This window comes from Macrosteles quadrilineatus, unplaced genomic scaffold (assembly GCF_028750875.1).
Source record: "Macrosteles quadrilineatus isolate MER2022 unplaced genomic scaffold, UCM_ALF_1.0 Scaffold_1__1_contigs__length_201487025, whole genome shotgun sequence".
In the NCBI taxonomy this organism is placed as follows: Eukaryota; Metazoa; Arthropoda; class Insecta; order Hemiptera; family Cicadellidae; genus Macrosteles; species Macrosteles quadrilineatus.
Window position 1 is genome coordinate 139,759,367 of NW_026542594.1, and position 12,581 is coordinate 139,771,947.

The 12,581-nt window shown below is 38.5% G+C and overlaps 1 protein-coding gene across 1 annotated transcript in view; it reads left to right on the forward strand.

The window, feature by feature from the left end:
• Positions 1-11,676: 11,676 nt before the first annotated feature.
• LOC128985740 (homeobox protein MSX-1-like) overlaps positions 11,677-12,581 on the forward strand; it is a 94,737-nt gene continuing 93,832 nt past the window's right edge. Inside the window, exon 1 of the mRNA XM_054405570.1 lies at positions 11,677-12,140. Coding sequence (XP_054261545.1) covers positions 11,810-12,140 — 331 coding nt within the window. The 5' untranslated portion in view covers positions 11,677-11,809. The remainder of the gene's footprint in view (positions 12,141-12,581) is intronic.

The window sequence follows — 12,581 nt, forward strand, 5'->3', positions numbered from 1 at the left end:
GTTTAATGTCCTCTGCAGCAGCAGAGATTATTGAATATCACGTTATCATAGTATAATGACAACAATGTCATCTAATGTCCCAGTTCCTTTACCTTCTGGTTGAGAGGGTAATGTTTTGATCACGTTTTGATGTTCATATATTTTCAAATGTGCACTATGTTTGACCTTATTCCAATTTTGCATATTTTAATTTTATTTAGCAGTAGTTTGGGATATTACCAAAAGTAGACAACTATTTACATTTAGGCTTGTTAATATTTTTAAGTTGTTTGGTTGAACAATTCAGATAGTGAATTTATATTTTTTATTCATTAATAATAATAGTAAAAATAAATTATAATATTTTACTTTGAAACCTCTTGAAAATATCTAACTATAAACAACTTTTAAACTTAATTAATTCATACTTGTGTACAGCAGATATTACCGGAGTTCCTGCATCCAAGTGCAAATACATTAATAAATGCTGTATACCTTAAGAAGTCACAGATGTTATATACTTCTTAAATGCATTGAATACAGGGTGTTTGTGAACTCTCTCGAAAAAATTCACAGGATTATTCCTTGGGTTAATACATGAATATTTTACATTATAAACATGGGTCGCCGGGGCCTCGTTTTCCGTCTGTCTGTCTGTATGTGTTTTTTATAAATAACCTTATAACTCGAGTTTGAATCAAGGTACAAACTTTAAATTTGACACCCTTGTGTATTTTAACGTGGTACACAAACATGCAAAATTTCATTTCGATGACTATAGCCGTTTCAAAATGGCGGCCATCAAAAATCTTTGACCTCAAATTACATGAAAACCACTAGAGTTACAAAAAAAAAAAAAAAAAAAAAAAAAACACAAGAATAACAAAATTTAGGAAATTGTATGCCAAATCAAATGACACCTAGATCGGACAACAAACAGCTGAGTTATATTTTTTTTAATAATTAATAATTTCTTTACTGGCTTTTAATTGTTATTGTTTATTCTTTAAAATCATCTGATACAGAGTACATTACGTAACTTTAAACAGATCTCAATAGTTAAGGTAAAAATAGGAAACTTGACTTAATACATTTACCATCTAGTAAAAAAACTAAATGTTGTTGTTAGGGCAAACCAGCTGTCTTACATTGTTGTAACAATTTAGAAAGGATCAGATGATTTTAAAGAATAGACAATAACAGTTATAATCCAGTAAAGAAATTATTAATTATTAAAAACATTAATAACTCAAAACAATCATGTGATTATCATCTCAAAATCATCTGTCCAACCAGCTGTCTTACATTGTTGTGACAATTTAGAAATGATCAGATGATTTTTAAGAAAAAACAATAACAATTAAAAGCCAGTAAAGAAATTATTAATTATTTAAAAAATTAATAACTCAGCTGTTTCTTGTCCGATCTTTAAGATCTAGGAGTCATTTGATTTGGCATAAAATTTCCCACATTTTGTTATCCTTGTGTTTTTTTGTAACTCTAGTGGTTTTCATGTAATTTGAGGTAAAAAATTTTAGATGGCCGCCATTTTGAAACGGCTATAGTCAACGAAATAAAATGTTGCATGCTTGTGTAACACGTTAACACAAGTGTGTCAAATTTAAAGTTTGTACCTCGACTAAAACTCGAGTTATAAAGTTATTTATAAAAAACACATACAGACAGACAGACAGAAAACGAGGCTCCGGCGACCCATGTTTATAACGTAAAATATTCATATATTAACCCAAGGAATAACCCTGTGAATTTTTTCGAGAGAGTTCACAAACACCCTGTATATAATTAAAAGTACTCTGTGATGAGTAAATGCTTAGCTCTGCGTACAATGACAGATTAGTACACATTAGACAATCCGACAGTGTAAGGTCGATCGCCGATCAGATGATGTTCGGATCATGTTCGATGTTTGCAGAAAGGTCGGGTGTGCAAGCCGGAACGTATTAGACTCATTACAAATTAGCGGCTTGTGCTGCGGTTTTGGAAGAGAAAGTTGTCATTTCCTCGTCAATTACAGAGCTAATTGCCCAGTACTCAGTAGTCAGTAGTCAGTAGTGTATAGGCCCAAAGTGGTGATTGCTGAGGGTACGATTCCGCCCTCCAGCGGCGCTATAGTCACCTCTCACTATAATGCACCACTGCTAACTACTGTAATCAATTAGAAGCTACTTATAGAGCGACGCACTGACAACGTGATCACTATTACAAGCTTACCTTGTGACAGATGTTTTAACTCATCACTACATCAAGCCACTTAAATGTACTTTATTGAACAACTACCAGATATACCAAAGCCCCTTTGGTACCTTTATCTTGTAAATACATGACATGTAAATAAGAGTTATAAATAAAAGTTTACCTATTTCGCGATAAGTCGAATATAATGATTTTTGTTCGTGTTGTTAAAATTTAACGTCGACCTTTTCTTAGACAGAATCGTCATTTAACATTCCAATTACAAATCTTGGTCATCTCTTGCGCTGATATAAATTTCAGAAGGGTTTTTTTTTATGATAGATGTATCTCACGAAACGTGGATTCAGTTGTATGATTGTTCTCATCACATCCACAAGTACAGTGGTTGGTTGAAGGTGAGGTAGCACGATCAGCCAATGTCAACTGGATGTCGAATAGCACTAATTAACAGCTACAGGTACCTACTGTTGGTAGTATTTACGAGTGTCTGTGTGAGTGTCCGCGGCGGGCGCTGCGGTGGCCACCGAGCGATAACCAGGCTCCCACATATGTAAATTAGACCTGAACGTTAATGAGATTGGCCACCGGCCAGCCACCAATTAGACAAATACCTACAAGCCATGCACGCTGCTAAGCTGCTACGCCCTGTTAGATCGTTATTGTTTGCTCTTCAGGTGTTCGCAAACGATCACAATGTTCAGTGTCAACTTTTACCCTCGCTTCTGTTGTGTTGGGAATCTCCAAAATGACGTTACATGTGTTTAAATGATGATCCAACATGTAAGTAGTACAACTGGTGCACATAGTGTCAAATGGTTGTCAACTAGTAGATGCAAAAAGAGGTTAAACTGTACTGGGAATTGAGGTGTTCTTCGAATACTGAGCCAAAAACATTGCTGACTTCACTAGGAAGTTCAGCACAGCACGTTTCCTGACAAGCTAGCACTTAAATATTGATTATGGCTTCGAGTAGAAATATGCATTTTTCTAGGCTTTAAAACATTCATTAGGGCTTTAAAAGGAAATGCCGATTACCATAGCACAAAAAAGAGCACTATGCGGTTTATTTTCTTCTACTTATATACTACCGTACGTTTCCTTCTATTTGGTGAGGAAAATGTATTCAATTAGGTAAATTAGGTGAATTTAAATTGTGCTCCTACGGTTGATATTAAGGTAGTCCAGGTCAGTTCATACCTTAGAAATGATGTTTTCAATTCATGATGCTGGCCAATATATCAGCAAATCGTCACTCTTGACAGAACTGCTTTTATAGAACCATCACCTTTCTCGACACTCATGGATAATTTATATTCAGGTTAAAATGCACCTTATAGGAGCGTGTCCAAGGTACCATATAATAGACATCTACAAGGCTATGGTATAATAACAAAGTGTACTAATTCACTTTCTTTTCCACCAGTGGCATTTTCAATGACGCAATTACTATCACTTAGAACCAAAAGCTCAAAACAGTTTTGGACCTTCTGGTGATCGCACTACAATTTCAACACCCTTATATCAAGTCATTTTCTTCAAGCCCTATTAAAAAATCCTTCATGTTAAACCTATCTAAGAGGGTAAGTAGAAATTAAATAGGTTTCAGTTACATATCCACCATCACGTCAACCTGGTCTGCTTTGAGCAATAAATACAATGAAAGAGGGTTCAGATAAACGTAACGTCGCAATAGGCAGTTGATAGCTACGATTGATTATTTGGTCGGGTGTAATATAACTGACAATCAATACCTGGGACCCAACATCACTCTGTGGTACTAGTGTGTGAGTGTGTATGTGTAGGTATATGTATGCAAGTGTGTGTTAGGGGACGACCCCAACAATCACGTCCCGCCACTAATTAATGCGGCCAGATTATTGCCCTACAATCCTGATGGGATTTAATATTTCAAATCATCTGTTCAACTCGATTGTCAAGTGTTTAGTTTAATTCACACAATAGGTTTGCACGAAAAATCGTTGTTATAATGATGCTTTCGATGCTTGGTGTTTGTGTAATATGAGAATGTTGGTTTACTGTCTCAATGATTATAGTTAATTTAGGTAATTAATTTCAAAATGAAATATACCAGGATGAAATGTGTTTTCATATGGGGCGGTTAGTTACATCTGTTTATAATTGACATTTTCGTCGTACTGCAGCAAAAATATCCGTTCTTAAAATGCATGCGTTGCGGGTCTAAAATAGTATTTTTATTCTTCAGAGAGTAAAAAGTGTTTTTAGCCCCTAAGCGAACTCTGAGCTCATAAGTGAGGTATAGTTTCTTAAAGATGTATTTAGGAGTCTATAAAAACCATGAGTATCTTAATTGTTCTGAAAGAGATGTAAACATTACTACAAGTTCGTACAATTAATTTGAGTGGAGATATTTCAACAAAATTAAAAAAAGTAGTCAGCAGTCGAAAAAGGTGGTTTTGGTTTAATTCATCCGCATAATAATTCACTGAAAGTCTAATGATGAGCGAAAGTCAAATAATAAAATAGTTTAGAGTACCGTGCTCATACAATTTACTATTGATACAGAAGCACTGGTGGTAGGATCCAACAATTCAATAATTCAGGAATACTGAAAAAATGTGTAATGTTTCAGTCATTTTGTGTAATGTTTCATCATCAAACTCGTCCTATTACAATGTCTAGAAATGAAATTTGGTCGATAAAACGCTAAATAAATAGTCATAAAAATCTAATGAAACTCCTCTACCTGATCAAGTATTCACATTCGTGGAATAAAATGTGGAATAGTGTAGGTGGGCCAACCTGAGGCGTCCACCACGTCCGACACCTCTAATGGTATAATAACAGATCACACTACATACCATTACTGCTAAGCGGCGAGTTAAAAACTCATCACAGCCAACATAACGAGCGGTGTAATGAGGACGATATATCGCCGCTGATCGCTCACTCTCAGCTAGATACTGCAACGTCGGTGTGTCACTGTGTATCAGGATATCGTATACGTCCAACACATATACACTGGGAGATATGACGAGCGGTGTAATGAGGACGATATATCGCCGCTGATCGCTCACTCTCAGCTAGATACTGCAACGTCGGTGTGTCACTGTGTATCAGGATATCGTATACGTCCAACACATATACACTGGGAGATATGACGAGCGGTGTAATGAGGACGATATATCGCCGCTGATCGCTCACTCTCAGCTAGATACTGCAACGGTGGTGTGTCACTGTGTATCAGGATATTGTATACGTCCAACACATATACACTGGGAGATATGACGAGCGGTGTAATGAGGACGATATATCGCCGCTGATCGCTCACTCTCAGCTAGATACTGCAACGTCGGTGTGTCACTGTGTATCAGGATATCGTATACGTCCAACACATATACACTGGGAGATATGACGAGCGGTGTAATGAGGACGATATATCGCCGCTGATCGCTCACTCTCAGCTAGATACTGCAACGTCGGTGTGTCACTGTGTATCAGGATATCGTATACGTCCAACACATATACACTGGGAGATATGACGAGCGGTGTAATGAGGACGATATATCGCCGCTGATCGCTCACTCTCGGCTAGATACTGCAACGTCGGTGTGTCACAGAGTATCAGGATATTGTATACGTCCAACACATATTCACTGGGAGATATGACGAGCGGTGTAATGAGGACGATATATCGCCGCTGATCGCTCACTCTCGGCTAGATACTGCAACGTCGGTGTGTCACAGAGTATCAGGATATTGTATACGTCCAACACATATTCACTGGGAGATATGACGAGCGGTGTAATGAGGACGATATATCGCCGCTGATCGCTCACTCTCGGCTAGATACTGCAACGTCGGTGTGTCACAGAGTATCAGGATATTGTATACGTCCAACACATATTCACTGGGAGATATGACGAGCGGTGTAATGAGGACGATATATCGCCGCTGATCGCTCACTCTCGGCTAGATACTGCAACGTCGGTGTGTCACAGAGTATCAGGATATTGTATACGTCCAACACATATTCACTGGGAGATATGACGAGCGGTGTAATGAGGACGATATATCGCCGCTGATCGCTCACTCTCGGCTAGATACTGCAACGTCGGTGTGTCACAGAGTATCAGGATATTGTATACGTCCAACACATATTCACTGGGAGATATGACGAGCGGTGTAATGAGGACGATATATCGCCGCTGATCGCTCACTCTCGGCTAGATACTACAACGTCGGTGTGTCACTGTGTATCAGGATATCGTATACGTTCAACTCATATACATTGGGAGATATGACGAGCGGTGTAATGAGGACGATATATCGCCACTGATCGCTCACTCTCGGCTAGATACTACAACGTCGGTGTGTCACTGTGTATCAGGATATCGTATACGTTCAACTCATATACATTGGGAGATATGACGAGCGGTGTAATGAGGACGATATATCGCCGCTGATCGCTCACTGTCGGTTAGATCCTGCAACGTCAGTGTGTTACTGTGTTTCAGGATATCGTATACGTTCAACTCATATACATTGGGAGATATGACGAGCGGTGTAATGAGGACGATATATCGCCGCTGATCGCTCACTGTCGGTTAGATCCTGCAACGTCAGTGTGTTACTGTGTTTCAGGATATCGTATACGTCCAACAAATATACACTGAGAGATATGACGAGTGGTGTAATGAGGACGATATATCGCCGCTGATCGCTCACTGTCGGTTAGATCCTGCAACGTCAGTGTGTCACTGTGTATCAGGATATTGTATACTTCCAACACATATACACTGGGAGATATGACGAGCGGTGTAATGAGGACGATATATCGCCGCTGATCGCTCACTGTCGGCTAGATACTGCAACGTCAGTGTGTCACTGTGTATCAGGATATTGTATACGTCCAACACATATACACTGGGAGATATGACGAGCGGTGTAATGAGGACGATATATCGCCGCTGATCGCTCACTGTCGGCTAGATACTGCAACGTCAGTGTGTCACTGTGTATCAGGATATTGTATAGGTCCAACACATATACACTGGGAGATATGACGAGCGGTGTAATGAGGACGATATATCGCCGCTGATCGCTCACTCTCGGCTAGATACTGCAACGGTGGTGTGTCACTGTGTATCAGGATGTCGTATAGTCCAACACATATACACTGGTAGATATGACGAGCGGTGTAATGAGGACGATATATCGCCGCTGATCGCTCACTCTCGGCTAGATACTGCAACGTCGGTGTGTCACTGTGTATCAGGATATCGTATATGTCCAACACATATACACTGGTAGATATGACGAGCGGTGTAATGAGGACGATATATCGCCGCTGATCGCTCACTCTCGGCTAGATACTGCAACGTCGGTGTGTCACTGTGTATCAGGATATCGTATTCGTCCAACACATATACACTGGGAGATATGACGAGCGGTGTAATGAGGACGATATATCGCCGCTGATCGCTCACTCTCGGCTAGATACTGCAACGTCGGTGTGTCACTGTGTATCAGGATATCGTATACGTCCAACACATATACACTGGGAGATATTACGAGCGGTGTAATGAGGACGATATATCGCCGCTGATCGCTCACCCTCGGCTAGATACTACAACGTGTGTATGTCACTGTGTATCAGGATATCGTATACGTCCAACACATATACACGGGGAGATATGACGAGCGGTGTAATGAGGACGATATATCGCCGCTGATCGCTCACTCTCGGCTAGATACTGCAACGTCGGTGTGTCACTGTGTATCAGGATATCGTATACGTCCAACACATATACCCTGGGAGATATGACGAGCGGTGCAATGAGGACGATATATCGCCGCTGATCGCTCATGCTCACTCTGAATGGATCTAACATAAGCTGATGCATACAGTAGTTAAGCATGATTTAAACAGAAGTATGCAAGTTAGGTTTGATAAATCCAATAAGGGTATTTATTTAGTTTGCAAAATCCTGTTCTTTATGATCATGAATGAAAAGTGTTGCATCAAAACCAAAACCAAGTTATGGTAATAAAGTCTGAATCAACATCTAGGTTAGATAGTCATCTTAATGAACTATTCCCTAATTTCATATATTTTAGATTCATACTAGTGGTAAAAACATGTTAATTTTTTTATGAAAACGCGTGGTTATAGACAAATACCCCCGCCGCAGCAAACCTGCCGTCTAAGCGAATTTCCATTTGGCCGAATTGATTTTCAATTTATCTATTTAAATAACATTAGGTTTAACGAGTACCTAGGTTTGCTGCTACAAGGAAACTAATAATAAAGTAGTGTGTTTTTAGTAAAATATTGATAGCTTACTATAAAATAAATAAATTTGCCAAGTTTGATCAAAATATATCCATAAACAAGCAAACTACAACATTTTACAATATTCTCCATAAGAATAACATGGGAATTTTATATTTACCATTTTTTTAGTTTTCTCCGTAACCAATAACCGTACAAAAACACTTTGATATACTGAATTGTTTGTTTTTTTAAGCTCTTTAAGAAGGTTTAGAGAAAAATTGGGAAATTTTGTGTTTTGAGGGTAAGAAGTGAGAAAAACCAATTTTTACCCCATAAAAGCCCCCATAAAACCCTGTTCCCATGGTCCGATCATGCTGGATCGCGAACTCATTCAAGTTTATCCCGCCTTACACCTTCAAACCAAATTTCATCAAAATCGGATAAAAATTACTCAAGTTATCGTGTTCACGGACACATATATATATATATAAATCTATATATATATATAGATTATATAGATATTATATAGATTATATATATATATACATATATAAAAATTTGAACGAATGGTGTTTTTGGCCTCTGGGGACATTAAAATGAAAAAGTAAATCGGTCCCGGGCCTAAGTCTTACCATGAGACCTACGGTAATAGCTACTTCCCTATAGGGAAATTCGCTAAAACATAATGGTCTTTATTCGATCTTGTCAATTAGTTTTACTGCGACTTTTACATACATAATACTGTACCATATATGTATTAGGCTGATAGTTAACTAACCAATTAAACTTCTTTACAAAAAAGTGAAACAGTTTGATGAGATAAACGATGCATATTTAGTGAGGTAAATGGCGATGAGCGCGTGTACGGGACAAAGCTCTTTACTCAGACAATCACACCAACAATGGGGTGGCGGGGGATGTTTAATACACAGACACAGGTCATCCAGTAATTGATTTATTGTATTGTAGGTAGGCGAGGGGTGGGGGGTTGGCGGGGGGAAGGCATTATCCACGCTATCAAACGTTACAATTCGACAGAGCTGCACTCCCCGCCCTATTGCAGGGTGGAATCATCAATCAGTACTCGTAACTGCGTCAAGTTATCTCGGTCATTCCAACAACCTTGGTGATAAACCAATTAATAAATCTTTCATAGTTTATTATTGCTTTTTATAAACATGTACACTCTCATTTTGATTGATAATCCTGGATCAGGTCCCTAACGGTGGTAATAATTCTAAGTTAGACATGCACAGGAGTAATGTAATTGTTTAGTGACCGATTTAATCCCCGGAATTAACTTTGATGTATTAAAATGATTAAGCAAGAGTCAGTATGCATTACATATTAACCAAAATAATCGTATCAAAATACTCTGATTTTCCTGTTAATTGGTCTGATGGGATTGGAATAAATTGCTTGGATTCCCAGTTCATTTATAAACTATAGTCGCTACTTAAATACTGTATATCTAAAACAATCCAATAACAGGTTTTATTTTGTAGGCTGTATTAGCCTACGGTGAATAAAATTTATTTTAAATAATTTCTTTGAAATTAATGATTAAACTTTGGAATGGTTACTAACTTACTGTTTATTGGACAATGTTCAGAAAACTAATAAAAAGGTCGTGTAAGTTCTGCAAGCAGTTCTATGTAGATAGGTTCAAAGCACTTACTTCAAACAAATAATAGCCGGCGAATAAAATCACTAATTTATACACCTGACGAAACTTAGGGAAGGAAAAAAGATCATCGTGAATAAATTAGCTTTTGCAAATGGCGGCAAATTATTAAAGAGGGGAAGTTTTAAAGAGCAGAATTAATCACGGCAAACAAAGGAGCGTTTCCATCGTGTTTTGAGCGATTAAATGGGAGATGTTGATGTTTCAGTTGTGAATGATATTTAAATATTTAGCGCAAGAAAGAAATAATTTCCGCACGCAGCGATGCGATGGAGGGGTGGTGAGTAATTGACTAAGGGGATCATCCCTCCAACATCCAACATCCAACAATCAACAATCCAGCAACTACGGTCACATCAATGATGATTCTGCTTCCTTCAGTGTATAAACACACGTGAATATTAATTCCACAATGCTTTCAGTTTAGCGAAGCTTATACATTACGCTGAGAGTAATATAGTATTTAATATAATATACTGTAGTATTCAAATATTTATATAAATATTAGATTAATTTTAATGTATCTATCTACAATAGGCAAGCATGTTTATCAGCTCGTGTGCATCGCAGAGAAAATCTACGCATACTGTTAGACATTTGCTTGTTGATGTGCAGAATACCTTTTTAAATTAAAATTGGCTAAAAAATAAACACAAACATGAATTTAAAATTTAAAAAAATTAACATGGGCCTTATGGGTTGCCATGCTTGTGACGAAATATTTAACAAAACATAAACAGAAATCAAAACAAATTAAAGAAATTTCAATCACGTGTTTTATTTACAGCGTAGGGGGGAAATAGAAAAGTATGTACATCACATATCTTTTGTCGATTTTTTCGACCACTGGATGACCTTATGTACTACATAAATAAGAAACATCTTTAAACATTACCATATTTCAGTACATGTAGTAAAATTTGTTATTCAGTTATAACTTTGTTTGTCACAAATAACAATACTGTACGTTAAATTTAGAGCATTGGCTTGTTAAATAATCTGTTACTAGCTATTTTACATAATTATAAAGTAGCGCGCTACAATTTAACCTATGTTATCAGATTACGTATTAATTGATAGAGTGCACACCAATAAGCAAAACGTTATTTGTAAAGTTTAATGTAAAACAATGACAGTAATGGAACAAATTAATAGAGTAAACCCGTAATTAAATTGCGTTTATTAGAGCAACTAATATTTTCAGTCGGATAGCAAACAATTATTTAATACGAGACGCGGATTAAGCGCGTAATGACTATGTAAAATAATGTATAAAGAGGTAAACACAAATAAACGATTTGTCGAACAAACGTATTAATAATCGAACGCATAATTTGTTTAGAAGCGCGGCGGGCGGTTGAAAGGTAGGGGGGGGGAAGGGTGGAAGCAATGTTTTCAGCTCGCGTAGTAGGAGTCGTAATTTAGCCCGAGCCATTATAGCCTATCAACAAGCATAGCATAGGATGATGATGTGTTACAGTGCTTCCTAGCGGCCATTTAGTGAAACACTGCGGGGAGTAATCACTTCTGTTCAGTGCCCGTCTGTCTACCGCGGCGCTCGGCTCGGCTCGCTCTCCCGCCACTTTGTCATAGTGTTGCGCGCGCAACTTAACACTCTCACCTAACCTCAATCTCGTCATGTGCATGTGTTTACCGCGAGTGACGTGAAGTGTCCGATGTTGGTGATGGACTCCCCGGTCCCGGTCCAGGAGGATGGTACCATGAACAACAACAACCACCCTCACAAAGTCAGGTACCTGTCGTGGCATCCTCACGTATATGCCAACCCTCCCAAGCAGCCTACTCCTCACATGATCACCGACATCCTAGGCTGGACCCGGGGCGACGCCCCCGTGGTGCAGGGTGACGAGCCTCTCAACCTGACAGTCCGCAGTCGCTCTCCCCAGAGGCCCTTCCGAGAGCCGTCTTCCAACGGCGTCGACAAGCCCGTCAATGGGAGGGTGGACAAGCCGGTGATCCGACGGTCTACTCCTGGAGTCAACAAAGGTCAGTGGCGATGTCTTGTTGTTGTCTGCTAATGTAAACAAAAGAATCTAGTGTTCTTAGCGGCGGCTTGGCTAAAGAATTTAGGCTACGTTTAAACTCTAAATCAGATTTAAATAATTTAGTCTACATTGATTTCAATATTACAGTAAATGCTAAAGAATCATTAACGTAAAAAAAACATTCCCTTCTTCTCACATTCGAAAGATTCCCAAGAATCTGCATTTTTAGGACAAAAAAGAAACGATTAAACTCAGGTGTACCGCGAACGTCATAGAGGGGTGATCAGTTTCCTGGAACACACTTTTATCTTGTGCAACTCGATTACAGGACTCTCAATAATAGACACATTAACGGTCGCCATTAACGGATGATTTAGCGGGTTTCTCTTTATTGAGCAATATAATAATGAGTGGCGGCTATAAGCGGAGCCGAGCCGTGCTT